Here is a 17,176-nt window from a genome sequence, read left to right as displayed (position 1 = left end):
GTCCAATATTTCAATGCACAACAGAAACCAGGGTGCTAAAATTAAAATTAATTATGGATGATGGATCACAAAAGAATGAACAGATGACGTGGCTAGAATAAAAACACTTTCTGTTTGTGCAGTTTTCAGATTTTTCACTGGAAGCAGTCTTCCAAAATTGGCTGACTGAACATGTCCTTTAATTTTTTCAAGACTAATGGCTATGAATATTAATAAACAGTGGACATTATCGTAAACAGTGTGGAACTGGGCCACTATTTAACTGGTGTTTTCCCTCGTTAGTGCAGCAATTGCACTGTATGTAAACAAATAATTATTATTTCATATTATTATAATTATTTTTTTGTTGGTTAGACAGATTAGAATCAGAATAATAGCCTAAGTCAATCAGAGTAAGAGTAGGGTGGGTCATGACTTTGTCATCCTGGAAAAAAAAAAGGTGAATGAAACACTGCTGGGATTGGGGATACCTGATTCTGCATTTTAGGCAGTATCTGAGGCATTTCTGATGGTGGTAACAAATCTACTTAAGTGTGGTCTAAAATCACAGCAACTGTAAACAGTATTGAAAGGAAAACACACAGCCAATGTCTATATGTGTCCATTCCTTCATGTGTACCATGGCGCCTGTGTGCATGCTTCTTCCTCTTTTTCTATATGTCAGTGTTTACAGTATGTGTGTTGGTATGTTTGCACATTCATATGTGTATTTGTACTGTCTGTATGCTTGTGCATGGCATTATATGTATGTGTGTGTGTGTCAGGCTGAGCTCCGGCGACATGAGAAGTGCTCCACTTTGACACAGAAGCTTGTCGGCATCCATCAGGATCACTGCCATCATCTCCACGCAGCCTCCCACCCCTGCACCTCTTCACCTCTCCACTCCTCTCCTCCTTCCAGGTATGGCAGTTGTACTCTGGAGATACTATCTCTTCCACTCACATTTGAGAGATGTGCAAAGGAGTGCAGTCACACATGCACTTATCTCCCTCCCGCCTCGCTCCCTCACTCAGTCCATCACTCATCCACATGCTCCTCTTTTCTCTCGGTAACAAGCTGACAACAGACAATCGGACGTCAGGCAGAGAGCTGCAGTACATCATGAAATCTCCTGACATATGCGGCATTCAACCTATGGCCAACATGATCATAGCTGGAAGAGGGAAGGGCTCCTGTATGCTCAGTCTCCGCCCAAAGCAAAGCATTGTGGGCCTGCAACCCTGAAATAGTTTCTCCACTCTTGGCCAGGCACAAACAGCCCCGCAGTAAACCAAAAAAAGAAAAATAATGGCTCCATTATTGGCTATGTTTCTGCAGCACATGATTATCTTTTTATAGCCAGCAGTGTTTATGTACACACATAAACACAACCACCCACACACACTTACATTCTCACCCAGACACACACACACACACACACACACACACACACACACACACACACACACACACACACACACACACACACACACACACACACACACACACACACACACACACATCCATGTACACATTCTAATAAAGCATTATATGCAATAAAATCCATATTATATACAGATTAGGAAGCGCTGATAAGAAATCATATAGAATGTCTGATTAATTAATCAATTAAATTGAGACAAACAATTTCAGCATTTTTCATCATTTCAGCTGGTAATATTAATATATGAAGCCTGCAGGTTTTAGTCCGCCATCAGTTCGTTCAGTATTATGACTCAAATGCAGCACAAAGCAAATTATGAATAAGCAGCATGATTCATATTTTTCATATTTATTTATTCCTACTGATTCTATAAAAGCACTAACAAAAGAATGCATTTTTTGTATTTCTGATATTAATATTTGTTGCAATTTAAGCCTTTTTTTCTCCCTGCATTGTGAGTAGGCTACAGGAATTACATTCTTCACATGCATTACTTAGATTCTAAGATTCATTATGGTATACTCAGTAAAAGCATGACTTTATTCTTGGTTGCAATTGCGAGTCCAAACTGCAAAGGCAGGCAGGCATAGCTTTTTGCTTCAGTATCATTCTTGATATTAGTAACTAAGGACCTGAAGAACACTGCAAGTCCTGCACATACAGGCACGCTTAAAATCTGGTCTTAATTTGAAAGACATCATTCTTATCAGTCTTATCACTGTACTCATTGACATCTTGGACTGATGGACGTTTATGAAAAGGCTTTAATTAATGTTCCGTTCCATTTAGTGTAACAGAGCCTTTCCAGTGAGCCAACATGAACAATAGCAACACCCTGACTCTGTTTGACCTGAATGGAACAGAACCTTGATTAGTATCATTGGTGACACCTATGTTTACCCCACTTTTTAATGTAAAAATGGCTGCTGTGAAAAAGGCCCTAAGCGAATTCACACTTCAGTCCCTTAGCTTGGGAATAGTAGCTTTACCAGGAGCTTTACGTCACCAGCTTTGCATATTAAAAACACATTTTCAGTCGCAGTAAAAAGTTTGAAAAGGCATTAAAATACACTAAAGCTCACAGAACAACAGCATTTCAACAGGTGATCGCTGGCTTTTAGGTAAGATTTAATTGTCACTAATTGGCAAAAGGCAGCCTAATAGGACAATTAAAGAGCCTCTGGCTGAAGGTGTCAACACGGCCATTAGACCTTGACCAGATTTTGAAAGGGGAAAGCATTAAATATTCATGAACACTTAAGGGTGGAGGGTAAGGTGCACCAGGGAGCTGCTGTATGATGAGATTGTGTGCGAGTGAGCTCCTTCCTTGTTGCATGTTTGTGCACCGGTGTGTGGGTGCCTTGCTATAGGGTACATGTGTGCTAACATGTGTGTGTAATCAAGCCGTGTTCTTCTGAAAACACACTGACAGAGGGCTGCTTCTTGTTAGTCAGAGTGGGAGACAGACATGCCTGGGCTCGAGGCGCGCTGCCATTTCAGAGAGAAGTGCACTACAGTGAAAACATACATCAGCAGGCTGGTATAGCTCCCAGGTAGCACTGCAACTCCAGACCTACTTAATATTGCAGACACAGCTCGTCTTCAGTTATTTTCTTCCCCTCTCTGTCTCTTTCACTCTCCATCCCTCTTTCTCCTTTTTTCAGCAATCCTTCATGTAAATATATATTTTACTCTGCATCTTCCTCTTTCTACTGTCACATTAGTTTTTCCTTCCTCTCTTCATGCATGCTGAAATTCACCGCTGTGCCACAGTTCAGTCGCTGGGGAAAGATTCCCCAAGGTACGCATGTCTTTGTGGCCAGCTTAAAACTTTCCCCCTGATTTTTTTTCTTCTTAAAAAAATCTATAGTTTCTCCCTGTGCTCTCTTTTCGTATTTATTCAGAGTTCTCCATCCTGCAGGAGGGGGCAATGCAAACTCAGTCAGAGTTTTGGAGGAAAAAGGAGGGTTAATTTGCATATATTTGCATCCTATTAACACATCAAACCTGCTGACTTGAAAGGGATGCCTTGATTAGAACCACCACCAAATTACTGTATGTCTACTTCCTCACTCCTCTCTTCCCCTTGTCCTCTCACTATCTCCATAGTTTACTCTCCTCTGCTTCACCGCTGAGTATTGTTACTGTACACACAAACTGTGTGTGTTTGTGTGTAGTTGTGTTCATTATAGAGGATAATTCTGGAATATCCCTCAACCTTTGATGTACCAAGCACTTCCCATAACCCCATCTCTGTCTCTTGCCTCTTCTCTTTTTCTTCCTCTGGCTGTTGTCTGTCACATAAGGTCATGACACTTTCTGTGTCCTCAGAGCATGACTGACAGCTGCCGAACATTATGTCCCCAAGCACACCTACAAATTGCTTATAAACATGGCTAAATGTACTGCACCATAGTATGTCATGAGCCTCCTAAACATGAGCTGACTGTGTGGGTGTCGGAATATAAATGTGCTCCCATATCTCCACTCACTGATTTCCATCACTGATTTATGTAATAAAATACATCCTGGCTGTCACAAATACACAGCAGGAAGTTATCTTTACTACCTTCGCTTTCACTGTGTTTGATATCCTTAAAAAAATCTTGTTTTTTAAATGCTGGACAGTCTGTACAGTAGTAAGTTCCCCGAGCAGCATGGGGCAAAGCATCTAGGGCAGAGCACGATTCATTCCACATTTTACAAAAGAGCATCATGGAAATCTTGAAACCACACTAAGATTGGTGAACATTTTGTTTCTACATTTACATTTGTTCTTTTCCTTCGAAAAAAAAACCCCTAACCTGCCAGTGGGCCAGTCAATATCATACTGAGCAGCCAAATATTGTGAAAACCCACATAACTTTATTTTAGATTGAGGTGGAGATTGGGGTTGGCCAATTGGACGAATATATTGGCTATCAGCGATTGGCTGAGTTTATGTTATTGGTTGAGGTGATATTTGGGGCAATTTTTTTCATTTTATTTTGCTCATTTAATGGTCTGCCCCTAAAGAACGATACATTCAGTGGCACGTGACTATTTGTCAAATCTATCTCTGAATTAGGGGTTCATTTTCACTAGATTCAGTAAAGGAGATTTACAGTGGCGACCAGAACTCTGACTCAAGGATGACAAAGACAGGGCAAGAAGGACAAGAGCGGCATCAGTGAGGCAGCGACATCCCGCAGAGCCAAAATATCTTCCATCTTAGTTAAACAGGTAGACAAGTTGCTGATTGTTGGAACAGTGGAAAGAATAACCAAGATGGTTTTAGTGAGTGTTATTTTGTTTTTGTCGAGTTTGAATGTGAAGTGAGGTGTGTTTTACGATGAGTTAACAAGGCAATTAAGCTGGTCTTAGTTCGGTAAAAGAAAGAAACTTGAATTCAGGTGTACAGTTGTATTTTCCTGTTTAATGAGAAAAACTTTTTTATATCTTGTGACTTATTTTTTCTTATATTTTGTGACTTTAGTTTGTTTAATAAAGAGAGCTTGCATGTTGCAAGGGGGGTTAATAACAGGTCTACTTACGTTAGTGTACTGTTTCTATGGCAACATTACTTACTCAAAACAGTCAACGTTGTGTTCAATCAAAGGGCTTTCAACGGGAAGCCTACAGCAAAGATAATATACCAAAGAAATTTACAGGGCAAGTTAACATGCTTCCCAAAGAACTTTCCTTTATTGGCTTACATAATACTGTTTATTCTACAGTTGCATCCGACATGTATAATAAGATATTTTTATTTAATTATTATTCTCTGATGGTGATTGGTGTTGTGTAAAAGATATTTTTACTGGCAAGTATTAATAAAGAGAATTAAAAATTAAAATAGTCTTCTTACTGTATTTTTCTCTGCCTGCTTTAGGATATACTTTATCAAACCGTCTTCAAAGACCTGCAGTTGGCATCGTCAGGGTCCAATAGCCACAGGCTGTGAGCGTTACTCACAGCAAAACGTCATTGTGATTAATGATCATAATTAGTCTAAGTACTTTTATTCATAACAGTGTAGAATTTGACAATTATTTAAAGCTTTCAAGGATTACTGTCTGCACTACACATCACAATTCTCCAGTTTGTGTCACTTTTTGTCAAAATCACACCATATGTGTCTTCACAGCTAACATGACACCACATAATTCAACAGACAGCTTCCAATGTTACAGTTTAAATTCTCATGATAGCTTTAGCAGATTCAGTCACAATATTACTTTTCCCAAATGAGCATAACGTTATGTTTGTTATAAGGAGAAGAAGCATTATTCCACTCATACACACACTGTATGTGTATGTTTGTGAAAGAGCCTTAATTGGATGCTCTGTGCTGTTTACCAAACTGAGTGAGCTAATGCAATTGCACAATTAAACTTGTTAAATCTTGCTAATTAAAACTGACAAAGACATCAATGCAAATCAATTTCGAGATGAGAAGTTGGAGAGCCTAGGAAATGGCATTGAGAAGTTGGCTTGAGAAAACTCACAATTACAAGAAAATCTCACAGTAATCAGATATAAACTGAAATTCACCTCTGCAGGGAGAGGACAGATGCACACAATCATTCACATACAGCTATATACTCAAATATGCCGCAAGTAGCATACTTATATCTGCGATTGGTGCACAGTGATGGTGCACTGTAACGGAGGGTCCACATGATCACACAAGTCACAAATTGGGGATTTAATTTTTTGTCTTAGGGCCAAGTTTGTTTAGCAAACATTACTGCAAAGTAGCACGATTTGTGTCGTGATTTTCCACCTGTTGATAAAGTCACTCTCCCTTCCACTCTGATTTGCTTACCCATCAATAGTTGAAAAAAATGAACTGGTTCTTTCTTTGGCCTACTTCAACAGCTAGTCACTAATTTTGGGCGTTGTGCATTGTTTTCTAGTCTAGTATCTGCTGGTGGTTAAAAGAAAAATCTTTACAGTAATATTTCTAACCAGTGAGAGAACAGCATTGCTGGCATTTGTGTACAACATTTGTACTACTCTTAAATGTTGCTCTGGAAACACATATGAACCAAGGGGCAAATGCAACAATTGTATGAAATTGTTTACTGAATCAAAACAAAGCAAACAAACTATAGCTTTGAAAACGCCCTTCGTGGCGTCTTTACCATTTTTTTGCTGGACAGGTAGCGTTCAGTGGGTTTATCAGAACCATTGGCACACATAAAGATGGACGACATAACAGCTCTCCAAAAGTGAAGCCAAAAAATTGCAATTGCCCTCTGGTGGCCGACTGCAGTATAGGTCATAAAGCTTGTTGCCTCCATGTTAGGAAATGGGACATGGACCAAACAAAAAAATCAAAGTACACGTTAACATACATTTCCAAAGATGGTTTCTTGCATTTTTGGTAGTTCTTAGGTGTTCATTTTTCTGAGAAGGCCCTGCTCATGTCAGCCGGGCGTATGGGCAGAATCTCGATACCGCAGCGCCAACCCTGATCACTGCTGGGCAGCGGCAGGTTTTTTTGGCTTCTTTTTTGTACACTGGGAGGAAGTGGAGACGTGATGTCAATCTTTATATACGTCTATGATCTAAACTTATTTGCTGGAATTGGCTGCTTTCTCCTGCGTGACAACAGTAAATGTGCTAAAAAACCAAAACAATGGGCTAAAAGAGATAAAAGCTGTGTCAAACTGCATAATTGGCTCATAATTTTCTGTAGGTTTGAGTAGTCATTTGTATCATTGTTAATGCAAATGTACGACTTGATTTGTGAAGCTATTCAAGCACAAGATGTAGCTAAGATGGCTTAAAAAAGAATATAAATCAATCAAAGATGATTAAAAAACAGAAAATTGCTGATTTCTCTGTACTGCAATGACTGCATTAACACACTGATTGAGCTGCCAAGAGATCATTAAGCCTTCATTGTGTGCTAATTAAATCAGCACACAGTGACATACTGACGTTTGGCCACCATCGCTCACACTCTCAACTTCTCTCAGTCATCATGTCACCAAAAAAAGCTCTCTCTCATCGCTTGTTTCCTGGTTTATATCAGCCTTCCTCCCCTCCTGGCTCCCTCCCAGCTTCTGTTTTCCATTCCCAGGCCCGTTGAGTGCTCCTCTTGGCGTCTTGGAGGATTCTCTTACCGAAAGCAGTGCGTTCTTGCCACAATATGTGGTCTCTTATCTGTTTAATTTTCTCCCACCTCGAAAGCATGCCACGGCATCAGCCTTGTTTATTACTGTCAGAGAGACACCAGTCGAACTCCCACTGGTGTGCCATTATTATCGCACAGATGGCGATGAGGGTTGAGAGAGATAGACGGAGCAACAGAGATGAAGAGAGAGAAAACAGGGAGAGGGAGGGCAGAGTAAGGAGGAACACAGGAAGAAAGACAGAGAATGAGCGGTATTTTCTATTTTAACAGCAACCAGATGGTTTTCTGAATGTAGGCAGGAATAAATCACATGTTTTTTGCTGTAACGACAGTACACACCTTTAAACTGCTCTGTTCACAAAAAAAAAATAACACACACATGCAGACACACAAACACAAATGGGCACTTTAGCATGCTATATATTGAGCCCCTGACACACCCAGAGGCTTTCTCCCGTCAAGGTAAATCCCTGCTGTCAGAAACAATATCGCACAGAAAGCAATGACCCCTCCATATATTCCTTCACTCTTGCTATGCTCACTGGCTGGATGTCTGGGGGTCTCTTGGGGTGACAGACACTTGTGTGTGTCTTTGTGTCAATGGATGCATGTGTCCTTCCACATGACCAGAGGAGAGACTTTTCAGGACCTTGGAGAGCGGTATTTTCACATTCAGGGAAAACTACTTTGTTTATTTCTTAGTCTTGTTTCAGCATCAACAATTTCATACAAAACATGTTGTTTTATGATTTTTTAAATTTTTTTTTTACAGGATTTGAGTATGTAGTATGTTTATAACCTAATGCACCCCGATTGGTGGTGTTGAAAGATATCTAGACATCGAGGTTAAAGCTGGGTGACATTTGGCTGAAAATAGGAGCTTTAAGAGTTTCAACAGCATTTAAATCATTATATTTCCGTGTGTAGTCGGTCTCAACTATTAACAAACTTTACTTTCACTCCCAGATGCCTCAGGTGTTTTCTCTTTTGTCATATGCGCTTTAATCTCCATGTTTAACTGCCAGCTTAGATGTGTGTTATTGCTGCTATGTTTTCAATTTCATGCATGCTCCATGTTAATTGGCTTGCCAGTGTGTGTGTGTCTGTGTGTGTGTGTGTGTGTGTGTGTGTCCGAGCAGGGAAGGTGATGTTATGTATTCCACTGAGCAGCCACTCTTTGCGCCTTTGAGGCCCAAGTCAATCTTGTGGCGCTGGTCCGTGGCCAAACGCTTTGGAAAAGCCTGAGGTCACCCAGAAAAGGAAAGACTGGAGTCCAGAGAGACAGCAGGACGGATGAGGAGGATTGTGAGTGAGGGAAGGAGGATTACACTCAGAAAGAAGAGGTTTGTCTGCTGCATAACCTTCCTCTACCTGGCTTGTTCTTTTCTTGTGCCACTAAGAACTTTTATCAAGTAACTGACTTCTTCACACTTACAGTATCGTTCAATAACACACCTTTTTTTTATTTCTTGGAGTAAGTTTGTTGTTTTGACAAGTCTTCCAACTGACCTCCATTCACACTTCTGCTTGTCACATAAATTAGCTGGAGGGCAGTGGAATGGTTCAGGTAATCTGTGTCCAAGCTCTTTCTATTCCTTTCAGAGCAAGTTGTTATTGAGCTTTATTGGCTTTAGGCTGAGTCGACAGCGTTCTTAGGCGGAAGTCCCTATCACTGTTGCGTGAGGAAGCTGTGATGAAATAGGTGGACGATATAAAAGAAGAGGAAGGAGGATGAATAGCAAGGGACCGGAGAAGCTTGAGATTTCCTTTTGTAGAAACTCTCAATCATAAAGTGCAATTGTTGAAGGAAAAGAAAAAGGAGATAAATGCATTTTTCTTACACAGCAGTTTATCATAAATATCAAAAATATCCTTGAGTCATATACTGCCTATCAGCTCAATTCAAAATCTGTGTAAGATGGGAAGCTGTATTTTTTATCAGCAACACTCACATCCAGCCTTACTGCAGCCACTTTTCCTTCACAACTCATGTTTTAAAGAAAGTGTACTGGAACTGCAGGAGGGTTTTACAATGTCTTCCTGAAAAAGACCCCTTCAGTTGGTGAGGGGTCAGCTCTGCAACCTGTAACACCCAACATCTTAGCCTCCAGCCTACAAACTGTGCCAAGTTTGCATTTGCGTGAGAGTGTGTCATGTATCTGTTCCTCCCCTTTGTCTGTGTCAAACCTCCGGTCTCACTGGTGGAGGCTTTGCAGGGATATCGTCCGAACCCCCTCTACCTCCACCTGCCAGGTGAGATTGCCTTTCTATCACTCTGGAATAGCCTCTCAACAGAGGGCAATGAGAGGGGCTTAGCTCGCCCTTGTTGCTAACTAGACTGAGGGAGACCCCTTTTGCCAGCAGGAGGAAATAAATTATATAAACGGGCCAGAAATTGAATCCATTGCACCTCCGGAGACAGAATAAATAAACAGCGGGCAGTGAGAAGAGCTAGGGCTAAATCCCCAGGTTTCTTTGGCTCAACAGAGTGACTGAGACAATTAGGATTTGGATTTGTTATTCAGAGAGCCACCAGAAAACTCAGAAAGAGAAATGACGAGAGTATATAGGCAAATGGAAAGGAATATATTCAAACCAGTAATTTGCACTAAAACTATCATTAGAGTTTTCGTTCTTTTCCTAAGATGAGAAAGAAGTTAATCACATTCAGCATCACATACTTTTAGAACTGAATGCCTTGGCCTCTTGCCATGTTCTGAAAATATTATCTTAGCACCCTGACTAATTTACTGGTTAGTTGAGCACTAATGATTGAATGCCTGACTATGTTGCCCAAAGCAGTGAGCACTGGTGTGTGTGTGTGTGTGTGTGTGTGTGTGTGTGTGTGTGTGTGTGTGTGTGTGTGTGTGGAGAACGAGCAGGCCCCATGACTCATGGTGTATCCCTCCCCCCATTGGTTGACAAACACAACAGTCGCACACTGACAACGCTGAACAGCGCTCTGGGGGACAATCGCGGCGCTTATTTTACAACCGGTCGGGAGTGGCACTTGATACTTGAGTTATGACTCTTTGGAGAAAATCATTGCAAAAAGGATCAAGTTTCATCTTGCAAATAAAAATGATTCATTCTGTGACAAATAACGCCACCAGCCGGCTTAATTTATCCCCATTAAACGTCTGGATTGATCACACTTTTACAACCTGATTTGTCTCAATTTGTTGTAAACACAAATTGAATCAGATTATGCATTGATCCTGTGCCTGGGGTGAAATTTGCCATTGTTTTGTTGATGAGGATAAATTAATCTCTAACAGCATGTCAATTGAAGTGTGGCATATCCTCTTCTATTCTTTTCTGGTGAATTTTAGCAATGCTGTATTTACTTTCTGCTCTTTTGTCATGGAAGAGCCTCACTCTGAAAGTACATCAATCCATGAAATATTCATATAAAGAGTTTTATTCCAAAAAGATTATCATTACCTTAGCTTAATTCCTAAATTCCAAGGTATCAAATATCACCTCTTCTAAACTCAAAATGCTATTTTTCAAGCAACGTACTAAACACACTTCTTAGTTTTACTGCATGATCATACCAGCTGTTACACAGATTAAGGGGGATGCCATATTGTTTGATGGTCCACATCTTTCCTTTCAAAGCTCATTGCCACACGATTAGGCAGAGATCAACCTGGTGCAGTTTTTTAACTCTCCTGCACCTCAACACACACATTAACATGCACAGAGAGTGTGTTCAAGGCTATCCCACTGTACATCGCAAACCTTCCCTCTTTAACAGCTATGCTTGTCCACAGATTATGTTGTCATAGCAACGGAGGCGAGCATGGGAGGAGGGCAACAGCCTTCCCCCATGTCCGACTCCTCGTCCGCCTACACCTCGGTCTTTCTCTCCCGCTCTCTCACTGTTGTTTCCTGCTTCTCATCCTGCTTCCCCTTCTTTCTTTTAAATATTGTTGCTATTCTGAAATAAAATAGAAAGCTAAAAAAAAAGAAGTCTGTGCAGTTGTGGACTTTGGACGTTGATTGGATTACACAGTGCATAATACACTGAGAACTGCAGGACAGACTTAATTGGGTAATTCTTTCAGTGTCTTCACTTAAGCAACCAGTCCTGATTTTTTAAACATTGTGTAAACAACAAACAACAAACCAGTTTTCATCAGGTGAGGGGATTGGAGAAACATGCTGCAGAAACCTATCAAACAATCAGCCCTCAGGGAGCTGTATCCTGTATTACTTAAGTCCAAATTATACTTTCCGTAGCTGCAGACCCTCGCAACTACACAGATTTGTCATTTCGTAATGTCAACGAGGGTATAGGGATGGGATGTTCCAAATTTTCCGATCCATCAGAATTATATGCCTCGAAACGTATCAGTTCCTTTTATCGATGCCAGCATGTTTTATGACAGTTGCACATTGCACAACAATGCAGTTGCAACAAGAAGGAGTCACGGTGGAGAGGAAGAAACAGTCCAATGTAAGGCTTCATTTCACCAAAAAAGATGACAACAGTGCTAGTTGTAATGTCTGTAAAATTATCATTTCAAGTAAGAGTGGAAACACCAGCAATATGCTGGCACATCTTTCTATGCAACATAGGCTTGAATGTAAGGAATGCCTTTGTATGTATTTGGCACTCTACATGCATGCATTTTTTCAACTCTGTCTCTACAGTGTGCTCAGACTCAGATATAATAAAATAATTGTCTTGATGCTGAAAACCTGTGTAGGCTTACTCGTTTCGCACACAGAAATTGTATTTGGAATCTCTAAGGTGAATTGCAAAAAAATCTGACTGATAGGCAGAATCGATAACGGCTCTGAAATCAATAAAATCATCATTCCCTACAAAGGTATTCTGTGTATGTCTGGGTGGACTGTATGCACCTACAACCGTGCAACCTTGAATGCAGAATAGTCTGCGTCTTTATACACCTAAAGTAAGTATGGTTCCCAAATAAGGTTGTGCATAGGGGAGAAATCTGATTACTGGCCCTGCAGCAAGTGGATTTTATAGCTACCAGTTCACTGTTCATGTAAATACACTGACAAATTTCCTCTGTAACTGGATTTCTTCCGGTAATCTGGTTTGTTGTGTTCATGTGTATACATTGTGGTGTAATGTGTGTTCACATGCACACGCATCACTGCATCTCCTGTGCTCAACTTTGTTTCATTTACAATGCTGGGCCGAAACTCAACCATCGCAATCATCTAATCATCCACATATAAACATACACACACACGCATATGGATGTATAGTCGTACCACAGAGGAGGCAAAACAGGCTCTTTGAAAAACAGGTCGGGTGGAAGTCCTGCGGTTAGATTTTGGAAGAAGTTGTTCTGGGACTTAATTAGTAAAGGGCCCACATTTGAACGGGCTAAGTGCCCATGAGCTCTGCTCTCAAATCTGGGACAACGAAGGCACGCACGCACACGAGTACGCACACACACACACACACACACACACACACACACACACACACACACAAAAAAACACAAACACACACACACACACACACACACACACACACACACACACACACACACACACACACGATGACATGTACCCACGCATCTGCACAGAGATTAAACTAGAGAAAATCATAGTATACCAAGGAGTATTTTCAGAAAAGGCAGCTCTTTTAGATTCACAGTAAAGCTTTTGAGTACCAAAACTCCATACGCTTGAAACATGGCTCTGATAAGTCTAAATATTGTTCTGTCAGCTTACATTCACAGCAGTTACTATGGATTGTAACGGTGAGTCACAACAATAAAAAAAAGGATCAAAATCTCCATAGAAACATTTCTATTACTGTATAATCCACTCCTCTGCTCTTGATCAGTATTGCATGTTCAGTATGTTTCAAATAAACATTAATGTACTATTTCATTGCTAAATATACTTCTAACACAGCTTCTGGATTCAATATCAACATAAAAAAAGTGTACTTATCTTAGGGGAGAAACTATGACTGTTTGAACATACGGCTCAATGACAGAATAGGAATATGCCAATAGAATGCCTTTTATGACTCCAGGTCACCATTGAAATCCCACAGGGCACAGTACTACCTGAAGTAAACTTTTCAGAAAAACCCTGTCAAACCCAAGCAGTGGGTGAGGTGACTGATATATTGACTGATAAAAGATAGATCGAAAACCCCTTTAAACTAAAGGGATATTCCTTGAAATGTAAAAGATAAATAACCATAATAAACTTTTACACATTCCATTACTGCAAGAAGATCAAAAATAATAAATCACAGCTATGGATGGTGGGTCAAACTTTAAAGGTACCTGTGAGCAGACAGCAAAAACACACAATAGCAGTCAGATAATTAAACAACCGAATAATCATATTCAGTCAATACAAAGTGTCTCACAAAGTCTTGTCTCAGCAATACACAAGGCAGCCATATCACAAACTACTCTCAGCCAGACCCTGAACATTGCTATTGGATGCAGGAAAATCCAGAGAAATATTACAAGGAATATTAGGAAGGAGCAGAGGAGAGGAAGAGGAGGCATTTAAATAATAGTATCAACAATAACAGCAGCTGAGTCACTTACTTGCAGTGCTTGTGGGGCCCACTGAGCGTCTCGATGACAAAGCATTCGCCGCCGTTCAGGCAGTAGGCCAGGTCCTTCTCATGACAGGGTTTGAAATGCTCCGAGTGTAGCGGAGGGACAGTTGGAGATGCTGAAGGACAAACAAAGGAGCTCTTGTTAGTCACAAACAAGCCCTAAATATATATTTTTTTCACGAATGCGTTCGCTCTCCAACAATCGGGCTTAGTGACAGCTCTAATTCATCTCACTGTCTTCTAGCAGCCTATTACTCCTCAAACTTCATTATTGTCTCTTTCTCCACTCTACAATTCTGCAAATAAATCATCATATCACCCTAAATTGCAGCAGGAAAAAAAGAGTTGGTTTTTCCAGCAGAGGCTACTTACTCTCCATCCAACGAGTGCCTGCCACTGCCTCATAACATACTGCACATTGTGGATAATACCAAACACACTATTGTTTGTTTAGACCCTGCAATGTCACCAGCAAAAGATGGATGGAGGACGGGTAATAATCTGTCCTGCCGTGATTAATACTCTGTGGTCACAGTAGTGCGGTTGGAGAGCTTGACTTCTCCCAGCGATTTATCACAACATGCATGGCTGATTGTGGACAGTGAACACTTCTGAGGGAATCTGCTAAGCGTACCTTAATGGATGATCTTATCATTGAAATTAATAAGCAAAGCACCAGTTGCTTAAGAGGAAATATGGAAATGCTAAAGTGACCTGATCTTAGAAACCGTGAAACCGTGGTGCAATTAATGGCGTTCGAGGCGTATTTGTGCTTGCTGAGGATAATTTAGAAAACAGAAAAGATAAATGAAAATGTAGAGATTTCAGAGAGTTCATGGGCAGTCATCCATCAGCAGTGTTTTGAAGCCTGAGATGCAGTTGGTCGGGGCATGGCTTTCAGACGTGGGGAGAAATCAGATCTGCACCACAGTTGATGTTCTTATTAATACCAGACCAGACTGCTGACTGTTTCCTTTGTGCTTGTAAATGAAAAATGAGTCCACTAAGGGCTCTCATTAGCCGATCCTCAGCCATGTTTTTTAAAGTAGCTGGATGAACAGCGATGAGCCATAACTTTATGCTTCAGTGATTGAAAATCAGTTGTACTCACAGGATGCTGTTATTACCACTAGTATATGATTACTTAGCTTGTCCTTTAATGGTGTGTGGAAGATACATCCAAATGAACTGAAGATTTCTCAATCAAGAGATAATAAAAGATTAATAATAAGCAGTGTTTTGGAGGGGATGGATGGGTAAAGGGAGGTGAGTTATTTCAGTATGGCCTCAGAACCCTTAATCAGCAGTATGAGGTGTGTGTGTGTGTGTCAGGGGGGTGGGCTAAATTATGAGATGCTGGGTGGTGATAGGGCTCTGGGGATCTTAAACAACTCTTGGTAATTGGCTGTTGGGGGACTAGTTTCCATGCAAGAGGGGAAGAAGTTAAATTGAATCTGCAGTGAGACGTGGTTTTGTTAGATGAGGATGTCAACAGGTTGGGCATGATAACAAGGTCTCAATCAAAGGGGTAGCTTGTTTAAACTGTCAACTTTTGAGGAAGTCAACACTTTAAAATCCAACTTATTTCATGTAAATGCACAACTACTGTAGCATATTAAAGGGAAACACCACTGATATTGCACTTGTAGATGTATTGTCTTGTCCTGTGGAGTCCTTTTAGCCTGTGAAAACAGTTTTATAACATCTTCTGTGGAGTTGCAACCCCTGAGGATAATCAGGTTGGTGTTCGTGACCCCTTCCCCCCATGTGTATACACCTGAAAGCTACTATACTCACACAGGAAGACCATTGCTTTGCACACAGACAGAACAACTAATTAATTTTTTTTAGATTTATTCACAGCACTTTCACAGTCAACATGTCTGCTGTTAGGCCTAAAAGAACAATAATAGATATAGAAATACATTCTCACTCTACTGAGGCAACTGGGTCAGTTAACATAAAAACGCAGTATACAGCTTATGTTACTGTGCTTTTGAGTTCTTGCCCCCTGTGTTGAATGTCATTAAAGGGATGACATTGCTGAGAGATGCCTCCTGTCTATCACTCCGCACTGCTTGCCACAATATGTTATTTTATTTTATTCTCCACAACCATTTGGCGACCCCTGGAAATTAACTTACGGACCCTTTGTGGGGTCAATTTTGTGTTTTATGAGCTTCCCAATGTTGTGGCAGGGCAACATTGAATCACTGGAGTTGCCCTTTAAGTGACACTATAAAAGTGGCATGGTATTATATGATTTCACTTTCAGACTAAACATTCACTTTTTGAGAAAAACAATGTAAATCTCTGTTTCAAGCTAAACCTGTATTGTGCTAATTCAGCATTTTTGTAAGTGGTGCAAAAATGGTTGAACTGATCCGACATTTGACTGCATGATGCTTTTATGGACTTTCTTTCTTTCTGACTACAGACTACAGACTTTTCAGCGGGCCGGGTTGAAGGTGCACCACATCTTAACAGGGAGGGTTTATTCTCATTAAGGTGACCTTGAGCTTGACGGTGAAGCCCTAACCCGCTCTGAAAGTGCAGGCTTTTTTGGTTCTGTGGGGTTACATGTGCAGTGGAACTTGATGAGTGACAGGGTCGGTTGTGTGGTCTGTGTGTCATGCCTGTGCTCGGGCCAGACATTTCAACCTTCACTCTGGTTTCACAATCCGTATTGTTGCCAGTTTTTTTACAACTGGGTGAAACTGACAATTTGTAATTTGCACAAGACGAACAAAACAGTACCGTATCAGCCACAGACAAACTGACACAATGGCAATGCAAGGGCACTGGAAAGCTGAGTATGTGTTGTGCGTTCAGTTCTTCACAAGTCACAGACTAATTAATGAAAGCTTACTTTGAGAATTTTAGGAGCTCTAAAAAGGTTCCTGAAATAAATAACATTAGTAAAAAGATGTTGGTGCCATGTGTTTATTTGCTCATATTTTGTTGTGTGTGCTGCCATGGCAACCACGCTGTCCATGGTTCTCAAATGGAGTGGAGGAGGTTGATATATACACAGACAGACAGAACATGCTT

At 40.7% G+C, this 17,176-nt stretch overlaps 1 protein-coding gene across 1 annotated transcript in view; it reads right to left on the bottom strand.

Moving 5' to 3' along the window:
- The window catches only part of LOC127352182 (pro-neuregulin-3, membrane-bound isoform), a 354,121-nt gene that overhangs the window by 129,119 nt on the left and 207,826 nt on the right, over positions 1–17,176 (bottom strand). The window contains exon 2 of the mRNA XM_051380369.1: positions 14,112–14,241. Coding sequence (XP_051236329.1) covers positions 14,112–14,241 — 130 coding nt within the window. The remainder of the gene's footprint in view (positions 1–14,111; positions 14,242–17,176) is intronic.

Source organism: Dicentrarchus labrax, unplaced genomic scaffold (genome assembly GCF_905237075.1).
Source record: "Dicentrarchus labrax unplaced genomic scaffold, dlabrax2021, whole genome shotgun sequence".
Lineage (NCBI taxonomy): Eukaryota > Metazoa > Chordata > Actinopteri > Moronidae > Dicentrarchus > Dicentrarchus labrax.
Note: the sequence above shows the minus strand (reverse complement) of the source record. Positions and strands in the feature narration are given on the sequence as shown.